The sequence below is a fragment of the Chlamydotis macqueenii genome, chromosome 2 (genome assembly GCF_036417535.1).
Source record: "Chlamydotis macqueenii isolate bChlMac1 chromosome 2, bChlMac1.mat, whole genome shotgun sequence".
Taxonomy (NCBI): domain Eukaryota; kingdom Metazoa; phylum Chordata; class Aves; order Otidiformes; family Otididae; genus Chlamydotis; species Chlamydotis macqueenii.
In genome coordinates, this window is record NC_141557.1 from 122,743,036 (window position 1) to 122,756,312 (window position 13,277).

The following is a 13,277-nucleotide window of genomic DNA, read 5'->3' on the forward strand; positions in this document are numbered from 1 at the left end:
TGGAGCATGAGCTCCTTCAATGGGAGCAACTTTTGTTTCTGTGAAGTATATTTAGTTTAACCACTTAAAACCTTGTATGAATCCTCATTATTGTTTGAGAGATACTAATGTACATGATTTCTATTTTTTAATTCCTTGTACAAAAATGACAAGGAAAAAAATGTTATTATTGAATTACAGCAAATCTAGTTTGCTTTCATGCATCACAGGGTTGGGTTTGTTTTTTTTTTTTTTTCTCTTTTGGTTATTAGGGGTTGGGGAATAGAATATATTGCATTAGGTAAAAGTGGTGTAAGCAATATGCTTTTACTTCACTCCTAAGAGTCCTGTCTTTAAATCTTGGCAATGGGCAAAAAGTCCCTAACCAAGTACCCAGGTGTAGAAAGTGTGATTAACATCTAATGTGTTGCTTAGGAGGACATAACACACCATTGTAACACAACTGAAAAGATCATTCCAATAAAAAAAAAGCCAAAACAAAACCTGGTATTTGCAAATTTACATTCACTCTCTCTGACTGCACACTAGTTTTGAACTGAAAATAGATGCACACTTTCTGGCTGGACTGGATCCACCCTTTGGTGGTGGCAGCTGTGAAAAGACCGATGCCTACACATGTGAATACACTATTGGAAGATTCCTATGCAGAACTCTTTCTATGCTACTAAAGAGAAAAAACAGCAAGTTAAGAATTAAAACAAAAACTGCGACAAAATATTCTGCATTACTAGATTACAACACTTTTATATTTCAAGATCAGCCATTAATTTTGCCTGTTTCCCTCTACCAGAGTCATGAAAGCACAACAAAACAGTTCCAAATTCAACTTGAAACATTTGTCATTTAGGCAAGCAGAGGTTCTCTGTTGAAATTCTGTCCAGCCATCATTTTAGAGAATTAAAACTAAATTTTTTTCTTCCGCTATCCATAACAGGCCACAAAAATTTAAGCCAGAAAATGGCAAAATTCTTAACACCTTTTACAATGACTTCAATACAAGTCAAAATGCTATATATATGTACATGTGTATATATGGACTTCTATATATACACACACAAGTTTTCAGAAAAATCTGAATTCTCTATTTATTTTAAAAATTTAGATTTGTCATTATAGAACGGATCAGATGTGTCACCATTTGGGAAGAGGATTTGTTTGGAAAGGGACTGGAGAATTTTTTTCCCAAATCTTCAGGAACCTTTGTGATACATATTTTAACTGGATTCTTTGCAAATGCTAAAATATAGTAAAAGTGGTAGCTCTACCACTGACATCAATGAAACAGAATAGCTGGTATGGTTGAAAAAGTTTTTAAAAAGGGATGAGTGTTGAGAGTTTGCTTGGGATAAATTTCTACTGAACATTTAAAATGTGGCAATTGGCAGTGAAAATGAAAACAATACAATGAGACTGGTTTTTTTAAAAAAAAACAAAGTAAACACAGCTGAGAATAAACACTTTCAAAACATTTTTTAAAAGTTAATTTAAATTTCTTACTGGCTTCATGAGATTGGTACTGTACAAAAGCAGAGAATTTATAATGTCTTATAGTAGGCACTAAGTTAAAAATGGTCACCTAAGGCATTTCTACAAATAGACAGTAACAAGCCAGCTTTGTACATCCTATTGGAAAGCTTGATGAAATCGCGGTAGGGTGGTGGTTGTGCTTAGACTGCTTGTGAAAGCTGCTGACAACGAGTGCAGAGACCCAAGACCTATACTATTGCTAGGATCTTGTGGATCCTGGGTTTGTGGTGGAAGTTGAGTCATAGAAGAATGTGCCTCCTCTTGCGTATAACTCATTCCGAGGTTTCCCACTGAAACGGAAGGATTATAGGGAGGGCCATTTACAGGTATGAAGTTGAACAGCTGAGAAAAGTCCAATGATGGGGTGTTTAGAGGTTCGCTAATAGGAACGGAGCCCTTGGAAAGGGAAACCTCCCCAGACCCATCATCTAGTGGGCCTACTTGTGGATCCAGCCCTAGTTTTGATGAAGATGCTTGAGAATCCTGGGATGAAGAAGGCATACCACTTTGCAACTCCATTAAGTAACTTTCGATTTCCCCTTTCAATGGCTGTTCTTTTTCCGGCATAGAAATTGCATATGAGGTAGTACCGAGCGGATATTTCAACGATAGCTGGTGAGAAGGGTGGACAGACTCCATATCTATTGGACAAGGCATTCCCAATGGTAACGATGTGGCAACCATTTGGTGTGCAGATGCAGAACTCTGCATGGACTGAATCTGAGTGTTGTAGAGATTTAATTGCAAAGTGTTTGTAAATGGCTTTGATGTCAGTTCACTGGAAGGTAAAGACATCACTGGAAGCAGCTCATCCTTAATAGGCACAGAAACATTGCAGGTAAAGGGATCTAGAAGGTCCATTGGCTCTGTTTTGACCTTCAAAAGTTCTTGGTTGTGACTCTTCTTCATGTGGCGCGTGAGGTGATCCTTCCGCCCAAATCTCTGTGCACAGTACTGACAGAGGAAGTCCTTTCTTCCAGTGTGCACTACCATGTGTCTACGGACATCCTTTCGGGTGTAGAACCGACGATCACAGTGTTCACACTGGTGTTTTTTCTCCTTCACTCCACCCGATGACTTGCCTGCGTGAGTTTTTAGGTGCTCCAGCAGCACTCCTGTGCTTTCAAAAGTCTGCAAACATACCTTACAGGTGAGGTCACCGCTTGTTGCAGCATGCAAAGCCAGGTGACGTTTGAACCCAAGCTTGGTATTGTAGTTCTTTCCACATTCTTCACACTTAAAGGCCTCTTTGTTGGGATTGTGTGTATGTAGGTGATTCTTTAGGTGATCTTTTCGGTGAAACATTTTCTCACAATAATTACACTTGTGGGTTTTCTCAGGAGAATGAGTAGCCATATGCCTTTAAACACAGATATATTCTGTAAGTAATTATTTTGATCAAAAAACACGTGCTCATTTTTTAATGGCAGCTAAATACTACACTAAATGCTGTTTTGCAACAGAACCTTTTAACTGAAAGCATGACACTACAAAGACAGTTCGACAAATTTAAATATAGCAAAACGTGAGCCATTTCTCTTAAATTGACACTTTAGTTTTGGTGGGTTTTAGCTACTGTAACAGGGGTATATGGGCAAGTATGAAAGTACTCGTGTAAAAGTCCATAGCCAAAAATTTTTCAGTCCATACTCTTTTTTTTTTCTTGTGACAATTCCTCATACAAATGAAAATTCTATGCTCATTTTTTAAAGAAAACAACAAACAAACAAACAGAAAACAAAAGCAGAAAACAAATTAAGAAACAAAATCAAAGACATTAGCTTGCAAACTTAGGTAATTTAGAATTCTAGAAACAATCCAATGGCTACTTTAATTAACACATCCTCTCTGCAATCAGCTGAAGGCGTACACAAATATATACTTTTACACGGCTTAACACAGCCAACATAAAATAGATAATATAATCTGAAAGATAAATAGAATTTAATACCTTAGTAATTTGTACTTAGAAACAAAGGCCTTGGTGCAGTCTTGTTGCGTGCACTTGTAGGGCCTCTCTCCTGTGTGAGAGTATGAGTGAACCTTTAATTTCTCAACACTGTTAAAGGCCTTGTCACACAGTTGGCAAGGAAAGTTTTTTCTTGGTTTGGTTTCACCACGCTTACGTTTCCCTGAAGGGACTTTCTGGGTATCTCTTACTTCTGACAAATCACCAGGAATGACAGTGGCCATCGCAGCCTAAACCAGGCCTTCTTGTTGGACACTTGGGAATTGCCCAACTCCACTAAATGATTTAGCTTTAGATGGCTTCTCAAGTTTCATGTGGTCGTAAAAGAAAGCAAAAGGGGACTGGAAAAAAAAAATAAGAAACAACTAGTTTGTAACTAAACTTAGATTTTGAAGTTTACTTGCTATGTGATGCTTCTGAATAAAACTTAAAAATAAAATTAGGTTCAGCTGGTCTAATGTAATACCTGTAGGTTTCTTTACACTATTTGCTGCAACTCTTAAAATGCATTGCTCAGGATGAACAGATCCACATATGCCCTGAAATCACACCTCACAACTTTCCCCTCAGGCACTGATGGAGAACAGCAAAGTTTCTGTCAGATTACAGGAGGCATCAGGCCCACCTACCCAGGCGGCTTTCGGCAGCTTCGGATTTCAAAGGAATTAAAGCCCTGCCTGTGGTGTTTGCACAGACGCACGCACACGTGCACGCACACATGCACACACACAGTTATCAAAGTGAAAATCTGTAAGCCCCAAAATGTTTGAAAACCTGCGCGAAAAATAGCAGTACCCATGCTGACAGTCTGGGGACGGGGGAAAACCTCACGTTTTGGGGTGCACCTCCTCGCTGTGATTACTGCACATCTATCCCTCTGCTCTAGCAAAATGTACGCATTGCCAATGATTGCTAGCGCTAGGTGAAATTCTCCGGTGAACTTACCCTCTGTTCACAGAGACTAGACATATTAACAGCAGAAATCCCACGGATTAGGGATAGATTAGACAGATTAGGGTTTCATCAGCCGAGCACTGGAGACCCCCACCCTCCTGATGCTATCCTGCAAGGTGTAAGCGCTCTGAGATTCAGGCTAGCTCAGGACAGAAGCTCTTCGCTGGTCATTCCAGGGCATTGCAAACTGTGAGCTACACCAGAGGCTTTCGGCTAAAGGAGGTGCACGATGCTCGTGTCCGACTTGCTGGCAAACAGCTTCAAATTTGTCATCTGGTAACATATAGTAGCAACTGGGCGCCTGCCATTCCAGGGCACTCAACAGCCCCTCCTTTGTCAGGGGTAGCTGACAGCTTCTTTTCACTGTGGGAGCGCAGTTGCTACTTTAGATACCAAACCCAGCGCTACCTGTTGTGGGAAAGGCCGAGTACGAGGTCTGCGGCAACAGGGGTGAGGAGGAGGATGGTGGGAGGGCGGCACTCAACGCAAGCTGCGGGCAGGGCAGGAAAGACCTAAAATTTGGTTTTTCTCCTTCAAAAGCAGCAACCCCCTTGTCTCAACGTTGTGGCTTGCAGCTGCCATATGCTCTGGCCTCTGCCGGGGCAGCTGCACGAGAGGCGGCTGGGCCGGCCGGCACCAAGGGCAGGGGCAGCGGCCGGGCTGGGGGCTCGGTGGGCTGATCGCCCCCATGGGGCCTGGCAGCGGGGCAAGGGAAGCCAGCAGCTGCTGGGACAGGTGGAGGCCGGTGGCTGGGAGCCGGGCAGGGAGCACCAGGCTGCAGCTGCTCCAACCTAAGGCCACCTCCCTGATAAACAAAATGGGCTCTTCCCAGCTGGCAGCGAGGGGAGGCCGGATAGCTGGGAGGCAGCCTGGCTCTGGTCTCAGCTGTCCTCTCTCCCCTGCTTGAGGCTCAGCAGAGAGGGAGAGAGCGGACAGCAGCACCCAGGTGTGATGGGGGCTAAACTAAAACATCCCTGCAAGAGCTCCAGCGTGGCCCTGGAAGAGAGCGGGGAGGAAGGAGAGCCTGCGTCTTCCTCAGTGGACAGCAGGGCAGGAGGGCTGGGAGGGGGACGAGGGGATGCACCTCTTTAATGTCTCCATTTTATGAAAACTTCAGACTCAGATTGCCATTTTAAATGTGTACACAGAGTATCTGTCTATGCCTCTTCCTCCCTCCTCCCCCAAACTTTTCCCTTGTCTTTACAAGAGGAGAGAAACACTGGCACACCAAGATGGAAATTTGCTGCCTTTCAACCCTGTAGTTCTTGAATGGCAGGTTAAACTATGCTACTCTCTGTAAGCACAAAGTTTTGTAAGACCACCTTTATTCCCCAGAATTTTATATGGAACCACTAACTTCTTTAAAGACACCCCGTGACAGAAAAGGTGTTTCTTTAAGGACTCTTATAATTTCAGATTTGTCTCAGACTCATTCTCACTCATGGGACGAAGCCTGGAGACATCAATGCCATGAGTGGGAACATGCACAGGTCTTCAAAGAATCAGCTTAATTTTATTTTCTGTCTCATAAGCAGCTTTCTAGCTCAGAAGTGAAAAAATGAAACAGCTGTTTGGAGACTTGAGACCAAAGTATTTCTGCAACAAAAGTAAATGAAGACCAGTTCCAAAGACTTCAACAGGGCCGCCAATGTAATCAAAAGGAAGGTCCGATTCACATCAAAGTTCTGATATATTTGTGGATTGAGAAATGTTTCAATATATGCTCTGATTAGAATCTGGTAATAAAAGGAATTCTGCTTTTCTGTAAAGGAACACACTGGTCTTCTATGTATATTGGCCTGAATATAGAATGAAATCTTGTTTTAGCCTAATCGCTCCTCATAAATGAAATTCTAGAGGAGAAAAAAAAATCCAACCTGCTCTATGCTTACACAGAGTATATCTATATGACAGGGGCACCTACACGAGACTCTCCACACAGAGCCGACAGTGCAGCAGCCGTGGCCCTCGCTGTGTGGCTAGGGCACCTATGGTCTTGAGGGGTAAGAAAGGGCAACGACCCCTTTCACCCCCTTGCCAAATCCACACCTAGCCTGAGAGAGGCAGGCAGCATTAGCAGCATAGGGGAAAGGAACTGCCTTCACAGTCTGCTGCGGGGGAGCGTGGTTAATTTGACCATGCTGGGTCCAGGGCTCAACAGCAAGTGGCCCCTGTGCCCAGCCAGTGACAAGGGAGGCAGGCACGGCTGGTGGGATGTGGGGAGGGAGAGTGAGCTGCCGTGGGGAGGGACAACGGACAGAACTAGGATGGGTCTGTGGGGCCAGGGAGGAGCGGGGAGCACTGTATCAGGGTTGGGAACATCTAAGGACACAAGGATAGGGGTGAGCTGGTAACCCTGGAGGCAGGTAGGGAGGAACTGAACATGCACCAAGCTGGGGAGATACAGGATATTAGGCCATGCAGAAGAGTGATATGCAGAGTCTGATTTGAGGCCAAAACCAGTGTTTGCTGTGTAACAGAATTTGAGGCTTAACTGTGAAATTAACAACTCACTCCTTCTCACTCAACTTTTCTCTCAACTTCTCACTCCTTTTCTCAATGCAAAGATCACAACTCAGGCTGGAGGCCATCCTACATTCAGGCCAATATAACATTACTGTTACCTTCTCCAAAACTTCAGGTAACCTAGCTCCTGTACCAGAAGTAACATTCACATGGATGAAGAATTCAGGTTTTGTTCCTCTATGATCAAAACTAATTAAGCTGACTTTGAACTGTGTTTAAGTGTCCTTAAAAATGCATCATTAGAACAAATATAGTGTGGATCCAACTTTTGACAATGACAGTGTTTTATGAAAAAACATGTATGCACTATTATCTCAGTACCATTTCTCAACAGATGAGGCAATTAAGAACTTCAGTATTGCTCTCTGAATAGCAAATAACCACTTTCTTTTTTTTTTCTTGTGGATATATAGACTGAGCAATGGATGTAAAACTTAAAAAAACACTGATCCTCAAATATTACACTTTCCAAAGACCAGCTGAAAGAATTTTATGAGTAATATTGCCTGTTTGTGTCTCAACATATTATCACTTAAAATCCTCATTCTTACTGGTGCTTTCACAACTGCAGGATGAATGATTATATGCAGTATCAAATATAACAAATACATTACACAAAAGCTCGTATATAATACTATTTTTAAGTAAGCATATACTTAAAGCAGGATTAAAGCAGGCTCTGTTCAATGCACACCTGATGTTTGCCCACTAAAGTCCTCAGATTTTGGTCTTAACCAGTTCCGCTGACTCTTCTTGGAGGAAACCAGAATCCAGTACTTCCCATTTTTACTGGTCTGAAAAACAAAAGGAAGAATGGACTAGACTCCAGCGAAACCAGTATCTTCAGAAAGGCTGGGATGCAGCAAGACCGGGGGTTGGAAAGAATCGGAAAGGAAAAGTTAAAAAGGATAGATCCAACCCATGCACAGAACATTATGTACTGTTAATCATAAACCGTAGGAATCAATCGTTCTTGCATGATCAGTAGCAATTACGCACTTCAATTTGCAGTATACTTACATTATTTCAACTAACACTATGCTGGACAGTAACACATAAAGAGATAAAATTAGACAAAAGCAAAGGAGTTTTCAGTAAAGTTAAAAACAAACCAAAAAATCCACTGACCACAGATAATTTAGAAATAACAGTGAAACATATAAAATGCTGGGCCCAGACTTGAGTTTCTTACTCAGAAAGGACTGAATAAGAGAAGATTTCTGGATTAGGCCCAACTTTAATAGAACCTAATGCCTTCATTCTGCTTAATTATACAGGAAATAGCAGCTTAAAAGGTGACCTGCAAAGGAAAATAAAATTAATTTTTAAAAAATAATAAAGACTTTTAATGATGTACGTGCTACAGGTAAATCCCAAAAGAGGGCAAGTCTAGGTGTGCCTGTGCAAATCCAGAGGGCCTTTCTGGAATTTCCCTTGTATCTCCCTTTTCCCTGCCACCATCCTTTTGTAAATTTGCAGCATGTCCTTCTTTTCTTGCTAGAAGGCCTCCCGGATGACACAGGTATACGCGGGAAAACATGTTCAGCACCTCATTGTAACGGAGAGGTTCATCCCCTCCAACTCCTCCAGCTATGTAAGGGCGAAGCCCTATACAGTGCACATACCCCACGTGGCATAGCAGGCTGAAGGTATTTGGCAGGAGCCCCGGTGTAATGTAACATTTCCCCCCACACCAACCATTTTCCCTTCTCACTTCTCATTCACTCCAGTAAAGTATTCTTCCTTTTGGTACAGAGTTCAGCTTTGCACAGCCCCAGCCTCCTCTGCTGGGAAGCATGAAGGTGAACCAACCAGCGTCCTTGAACACCTATTAATGGCAGAAGCGCTTCAGAGCAAGTGACTGAAGCTCTCTGACAGCTGAGGAGCATTTATCTGGGGCTTTGTACATACAGGCAGGAGGTAGAAACAGCTCCAGTACCCAAAGAGAAAGCAAGAGCTTTGTTTTCAACTAGTGAGCAAGGGAGGGGTCACAATCCTCATCCTCTCTTTCGGAGATCCCCAGATCACCTTGTTTTAGGGAGAAAATGCCGATGACTCCTCACTCCTTCTCCCAGCAAGAACCTTGTAGTTATCCTGTGATGCCTATCTCAACATTTTCCACTATTGCAGCAAAAAGGAAGAGCTTCATTATCCAGATATTTCTACTAACATAGCTCACAATAAGTAGACAATATTTAAGACAGCCACATAAAGGTAATGGATTAAGTCCTTGTGGACTTAGTCCCTCCACTATTGGTATTTACAGACTATTTCCAGTTTGGAGAAAACCCCTACATTCTATCCAAAATATTATTATGCCCTCTCAACAGTATTCAACATTTTCTCTTAAATGCTTATGGTGCTCAACTCTCACCACACATCTGAAGTCACTAGCAAAAAGCAGATGCCCTCAGAGACACGCCATGAGAGGCATGGGAAAACTACCGTATCAGGGGCAACTGAAGCAACCTGAACAAGTAAATAAGCAAGATAAACACCAGATGTAGCTAAAATGCTGAAGAGAACAAAGGAAAAAGGTCAGGTATTCTTATTCATTACCTTATGAATACTGCAAAAACACAAAGCAGTGGATCCAGAGGAGGGCAATGCTACACCTACAATTAGCTGGGATCTCAACTTCTACAAGACCGTTATTAAGGAAAGAGCTTAACAACATACACACAAAAGGGGCTAAGTTTGTACGAATAATTAAAACATCTGCTACATTTGACAGGATTAAGTGAAAACAGAAAATTAAAAAAAAAAAATTCCTATGCTTTGTGACAATAAATCAGCTACTGGATAAAAGACTTTTTCTTATGCACAGAATACAAAAGTTGTCCACGATAATGCTCATTTTTATGACATTTCTCAGAAGCTTTTGGTGCTAGAAAATCTCTAAGGCAGAATACTGGTCAAAGATGTACCATTCTTCTTCTAACTACTTATAGTGTTTATAAATTTTCTTCTCAACTAAATGAGTTGGGAACAATTTTTAATGAATAACAACACTCAAATTGTTTTCCATGTGAAGCAGAGAAGCATCACACTGCAAAAAGCATTGTCACATGCACATGTCCAAAACCTACTTGGGAACTAGCAACAAAATACGACTTCTATAGCTTGTCAGATTAGAATTCTTAGACTTTATCAGATTTCCCAGTATGCATTATACACTAATTTTGCTAACTCTCCAAACACCCCATTTATTCCAGGTTAGACAATATTTGACTGTCTACCATCTAAAGAGTTAAAGTGAAAAAAAAAAAGCCCCCAAACCCTAAGCTAAATTACTTATTACTGTTTTTAATATGAAAAAGAGTAACATAGTTTTTTCAAAATTCACAGTTCATCTTTAAAAATCTGAAAAAACAGCTGCACCTGAAAATATTTTAAAACATTATTTGATATCTAAACTAAAAGCATAATGAAGACATTACACAAATAGAACCAATAATTCTCCTCCTAACTTGCATTTTATACTTTTCTTAAGAGTGCCTAAGCACAGTAAAGGAAAACACCAGTTTCATGGTTATTTTCTTTCAAAATAAGAGAGCAACAATGAGAACACAGTATTGAGAACATGGTATCTGTCAATGCGCCTTGTATACAGAACAGTGAATCTAGCTTCAATTCCTGAAGTTAACCCGTTTTAAACCAGAGGAAGGGTCCTAGAAACATTAGAGTCATAATTATGGTGGAACAGATTTAGGATTTAACAGTATTACAAAGTCATCCTGGGTTTTAAATATTTCTTTTAGGAAACAAAACAAAAAGCAGTTACTTACCCTATGGAAACCGTGATTCTGTGAGAAGTGCTGTCCACACAGATCCCAGGTGAGCATGTACTCACATGAACAGGATCAAGTTCTCTGAAGACAGTAATGTCCATCCAGGCTGTGCCTGTGAACCCTCCCAATTGCTACCAGCGGTGCTGTGAGGCAAAGGGCTCCCAAACTGCGCCACACACATCACCGCACCACCCAATGCGGTCTGCAGCAATGGCAGCTCCCAGCTCAGCTCTTCACTCACACTGTTGAGCAAGAGCCATTACATGCACCACTGCCATCAACTTGCTGCCCTGGGAAGCGGCAACCTCCCTTTTCGGCCCATCTCAGGGTTTTAGATGCTGATGTGAATCATAGAATCTTAAGGTTGGAAGAGACCTCCAAGAGCCACAAGTCCAACCATCAACCTAACACCACCATGTCCACTAAACCATGTCCTGAAGTGCCACATCTACACATTCTTTGAACACCTCCAGGGACGGTGACTCCACTACTTCCTTAGGCAGCCTGTTCCAGTGCCTGACCACTCTTTCAGTAAAGAAGTGCTTCCTAATATCCAACCTAAACCTCCCCTGCCACAACTTGACACCATTTCATCTTGTCCTATCGCAAGTTATTTGGGAGAAGAGACCAACACCCACCTCCCTACAACCTCCTTTCAGGCAGTTGTAGAGAGCAATGAGGTCTCCCCTCAGCCTCCTCTTCTCCAGACTAAGGTGGAACTGGAAGGAGCTGGCAAGGTTTGCTGTGGCTGATGAAAGGGACCAGGACTATGGGAGAGAAATAAGTGGGCAAGAGTTGATGTCTCCCTAGCTGGGAGTGTGGTGTGAGGATGGGAAAGCAGAAACACAGACTGGCATCCTGGTTTGGGAAGAAGCAGAATGAACACATGCAGCCCAAGGAAGCCAGGAGCTGCTGCTGCTCAGAGTGGTAATGGAGCAAATCAAGTTCAGTATGCCCCAGTCTAACCTCTCTCAGGTTTGCCAACAGTAAAGACTCCTTCAGAGCAAAGGACAAGAGACCACTGTGGTGCCTCTACGAAGAATGTGCCTGAAAGGAGCCACAATTACTACACCAGCAGTAGCCATTTTTCTTCTTTTCCATATCAGGTGACTAAAAAAGTACTGGCAGAGGATACCTCCTCTGTCTGACCAGTCAGGAATAGCTGGAGGAGCTGAGCTGGAGGAAGCATCAGCAAGAGACGGTCAACAAAACAACTTACTGTGGCTCAAAAGAGCCTAAGTGACAGTCAGACACAGAGTGGCACAACTGAACTACAAACCTCACCACGTTTGCCCCGCTCAGCTGGAGCTGTTAAAACAGCACAAATGTCACCAGAGCTCCTGAAGATGAAAGAATCTACCCCCAGGTTAAGGCAAGCGAAGAAGGAGCACCACTTAGCCTCCTACTGCTTTCTTTGTGCTGTGGGCTTACATGCAAACCCCCCACTAGGCAGTTCAGTTTGTGGAGGTGCAGATTTAACCCTCTTTCCTTCAGACACCTCTGCTCGGACAGTTGTTGGAAGGGTCTGAGGGCATAAGTGCCAAAGTGCCTGCACTGCTCCAGGACAGCACGCTGGGACCCGCAGCCCTGCAAGGCTCAGCCATCCTTCCTCGATCATCAAGGGTCAACGTACCTAATGTACACTTGCACTGACCTCAGAGCGAGCAGTAGGTCTGACTCACTTTGTAGAAAAATGCTAGACTTTTTGCAGCAGAAGACTCATCTCAAGGTACCTGCAGGTAGCGGGAGGTCTAGCTGCCAATCTGGGATGTCCAGAGATCCCTCTTATGGGGAATTAACTTTCAGTAAGGGAGGATCGCAGCTGGAGAAGTTGATCCCACCAATGGAAACAGTCAAGTAGGTAAGAAAAATCCATGCTTAACTGGAAAAGACATTAAAGTATTGATAGCTTTAGGGATGCCTTTCTCCCTGTTGAATTGAAATCAGTCTCCTAACTGATGCAGGGGTCTACATCACTGTTTGCTCTTGCCAGGCCATCTGATCCACATTTATTTGAACAGCACGTCACTCTTTAAAGGAGACAACCAGTGAAGCTTGCTCCCGTTCAGAAAGAAAATCCTGTCTTTGGTAGGAAGATGCTGATTCTCCCACATTTGTTCTCAGCTGGATGGGGCTGGAGGGGGAAGGGGACAACAAAGGGAGGTGTCTCTCTGTGACCTGAGTTCTACATCTGGAAGCTCAAGCTAAGGCTTTGATACTGGAGGACAAGAAGGAAAAATGGGCATTGCTGGGGTGAGACTGTTAACCAGGCGGTGGGTTTGACCAGGGATCCTGCCTGGGCCAGGAGCAGCTCTTGCCTGCACTTTCACAAAGTGATACTTCCTTTAATTTTCTGCCGGTTTTATTGTGTAATTTGACAGCAATCAACATGTACACACATGTTTCTCCCCTAAGCAAAGAAGACATCTGGCATGACTGTCTAAACATGGCACTGCCAAATGGCAAGAGGGACAGATCCCATCCCCCAGAGCCCTGCTTCCAGCCACTGT

At 42.9% G+C, this 13,277-nt stretch overlaps 1 protein-coding gene across 5 annotated transcripts in view; it reads right to left on the reverse strand.

Moving 5' to 3' along the window:
- Positions 1-1,445: 1,445 nt before the first annotated feature.
- The window catches only part of PLAG1 (PLAG1 zinc finger), a 50,215-nt gene continuing 38,383 nt past the window's right edge, over positions 1,446-13,277 (reverse strand). For all 5 annotated transcript variants that reach the window (XM_086740837.1, XM_086740839.1, XM_086740838.1 and 2 more), the window contains 3 exons: positions 7,671-7,770; positions 3,479-3,837; positions 1,446-2,887 (listed from right to left, as the gene is read on the reverse strand). In XM_086740837.1, the coding sequence (XP_086596963.1) occupies positions 1,624-2,887; positions 3,479-3,720 (1,506 nt within the window). In that variant the 5' untranslated portion in view covers positions 3,721-3,837; positions 7,671-7,770 and the 3' untranslated portion in view covers positions 1,446-1,623. The remainder of the gene's footprint in view (positions 2,888-3,478; positions 3,838-7,670; positions 7,771-13,277) is intronic.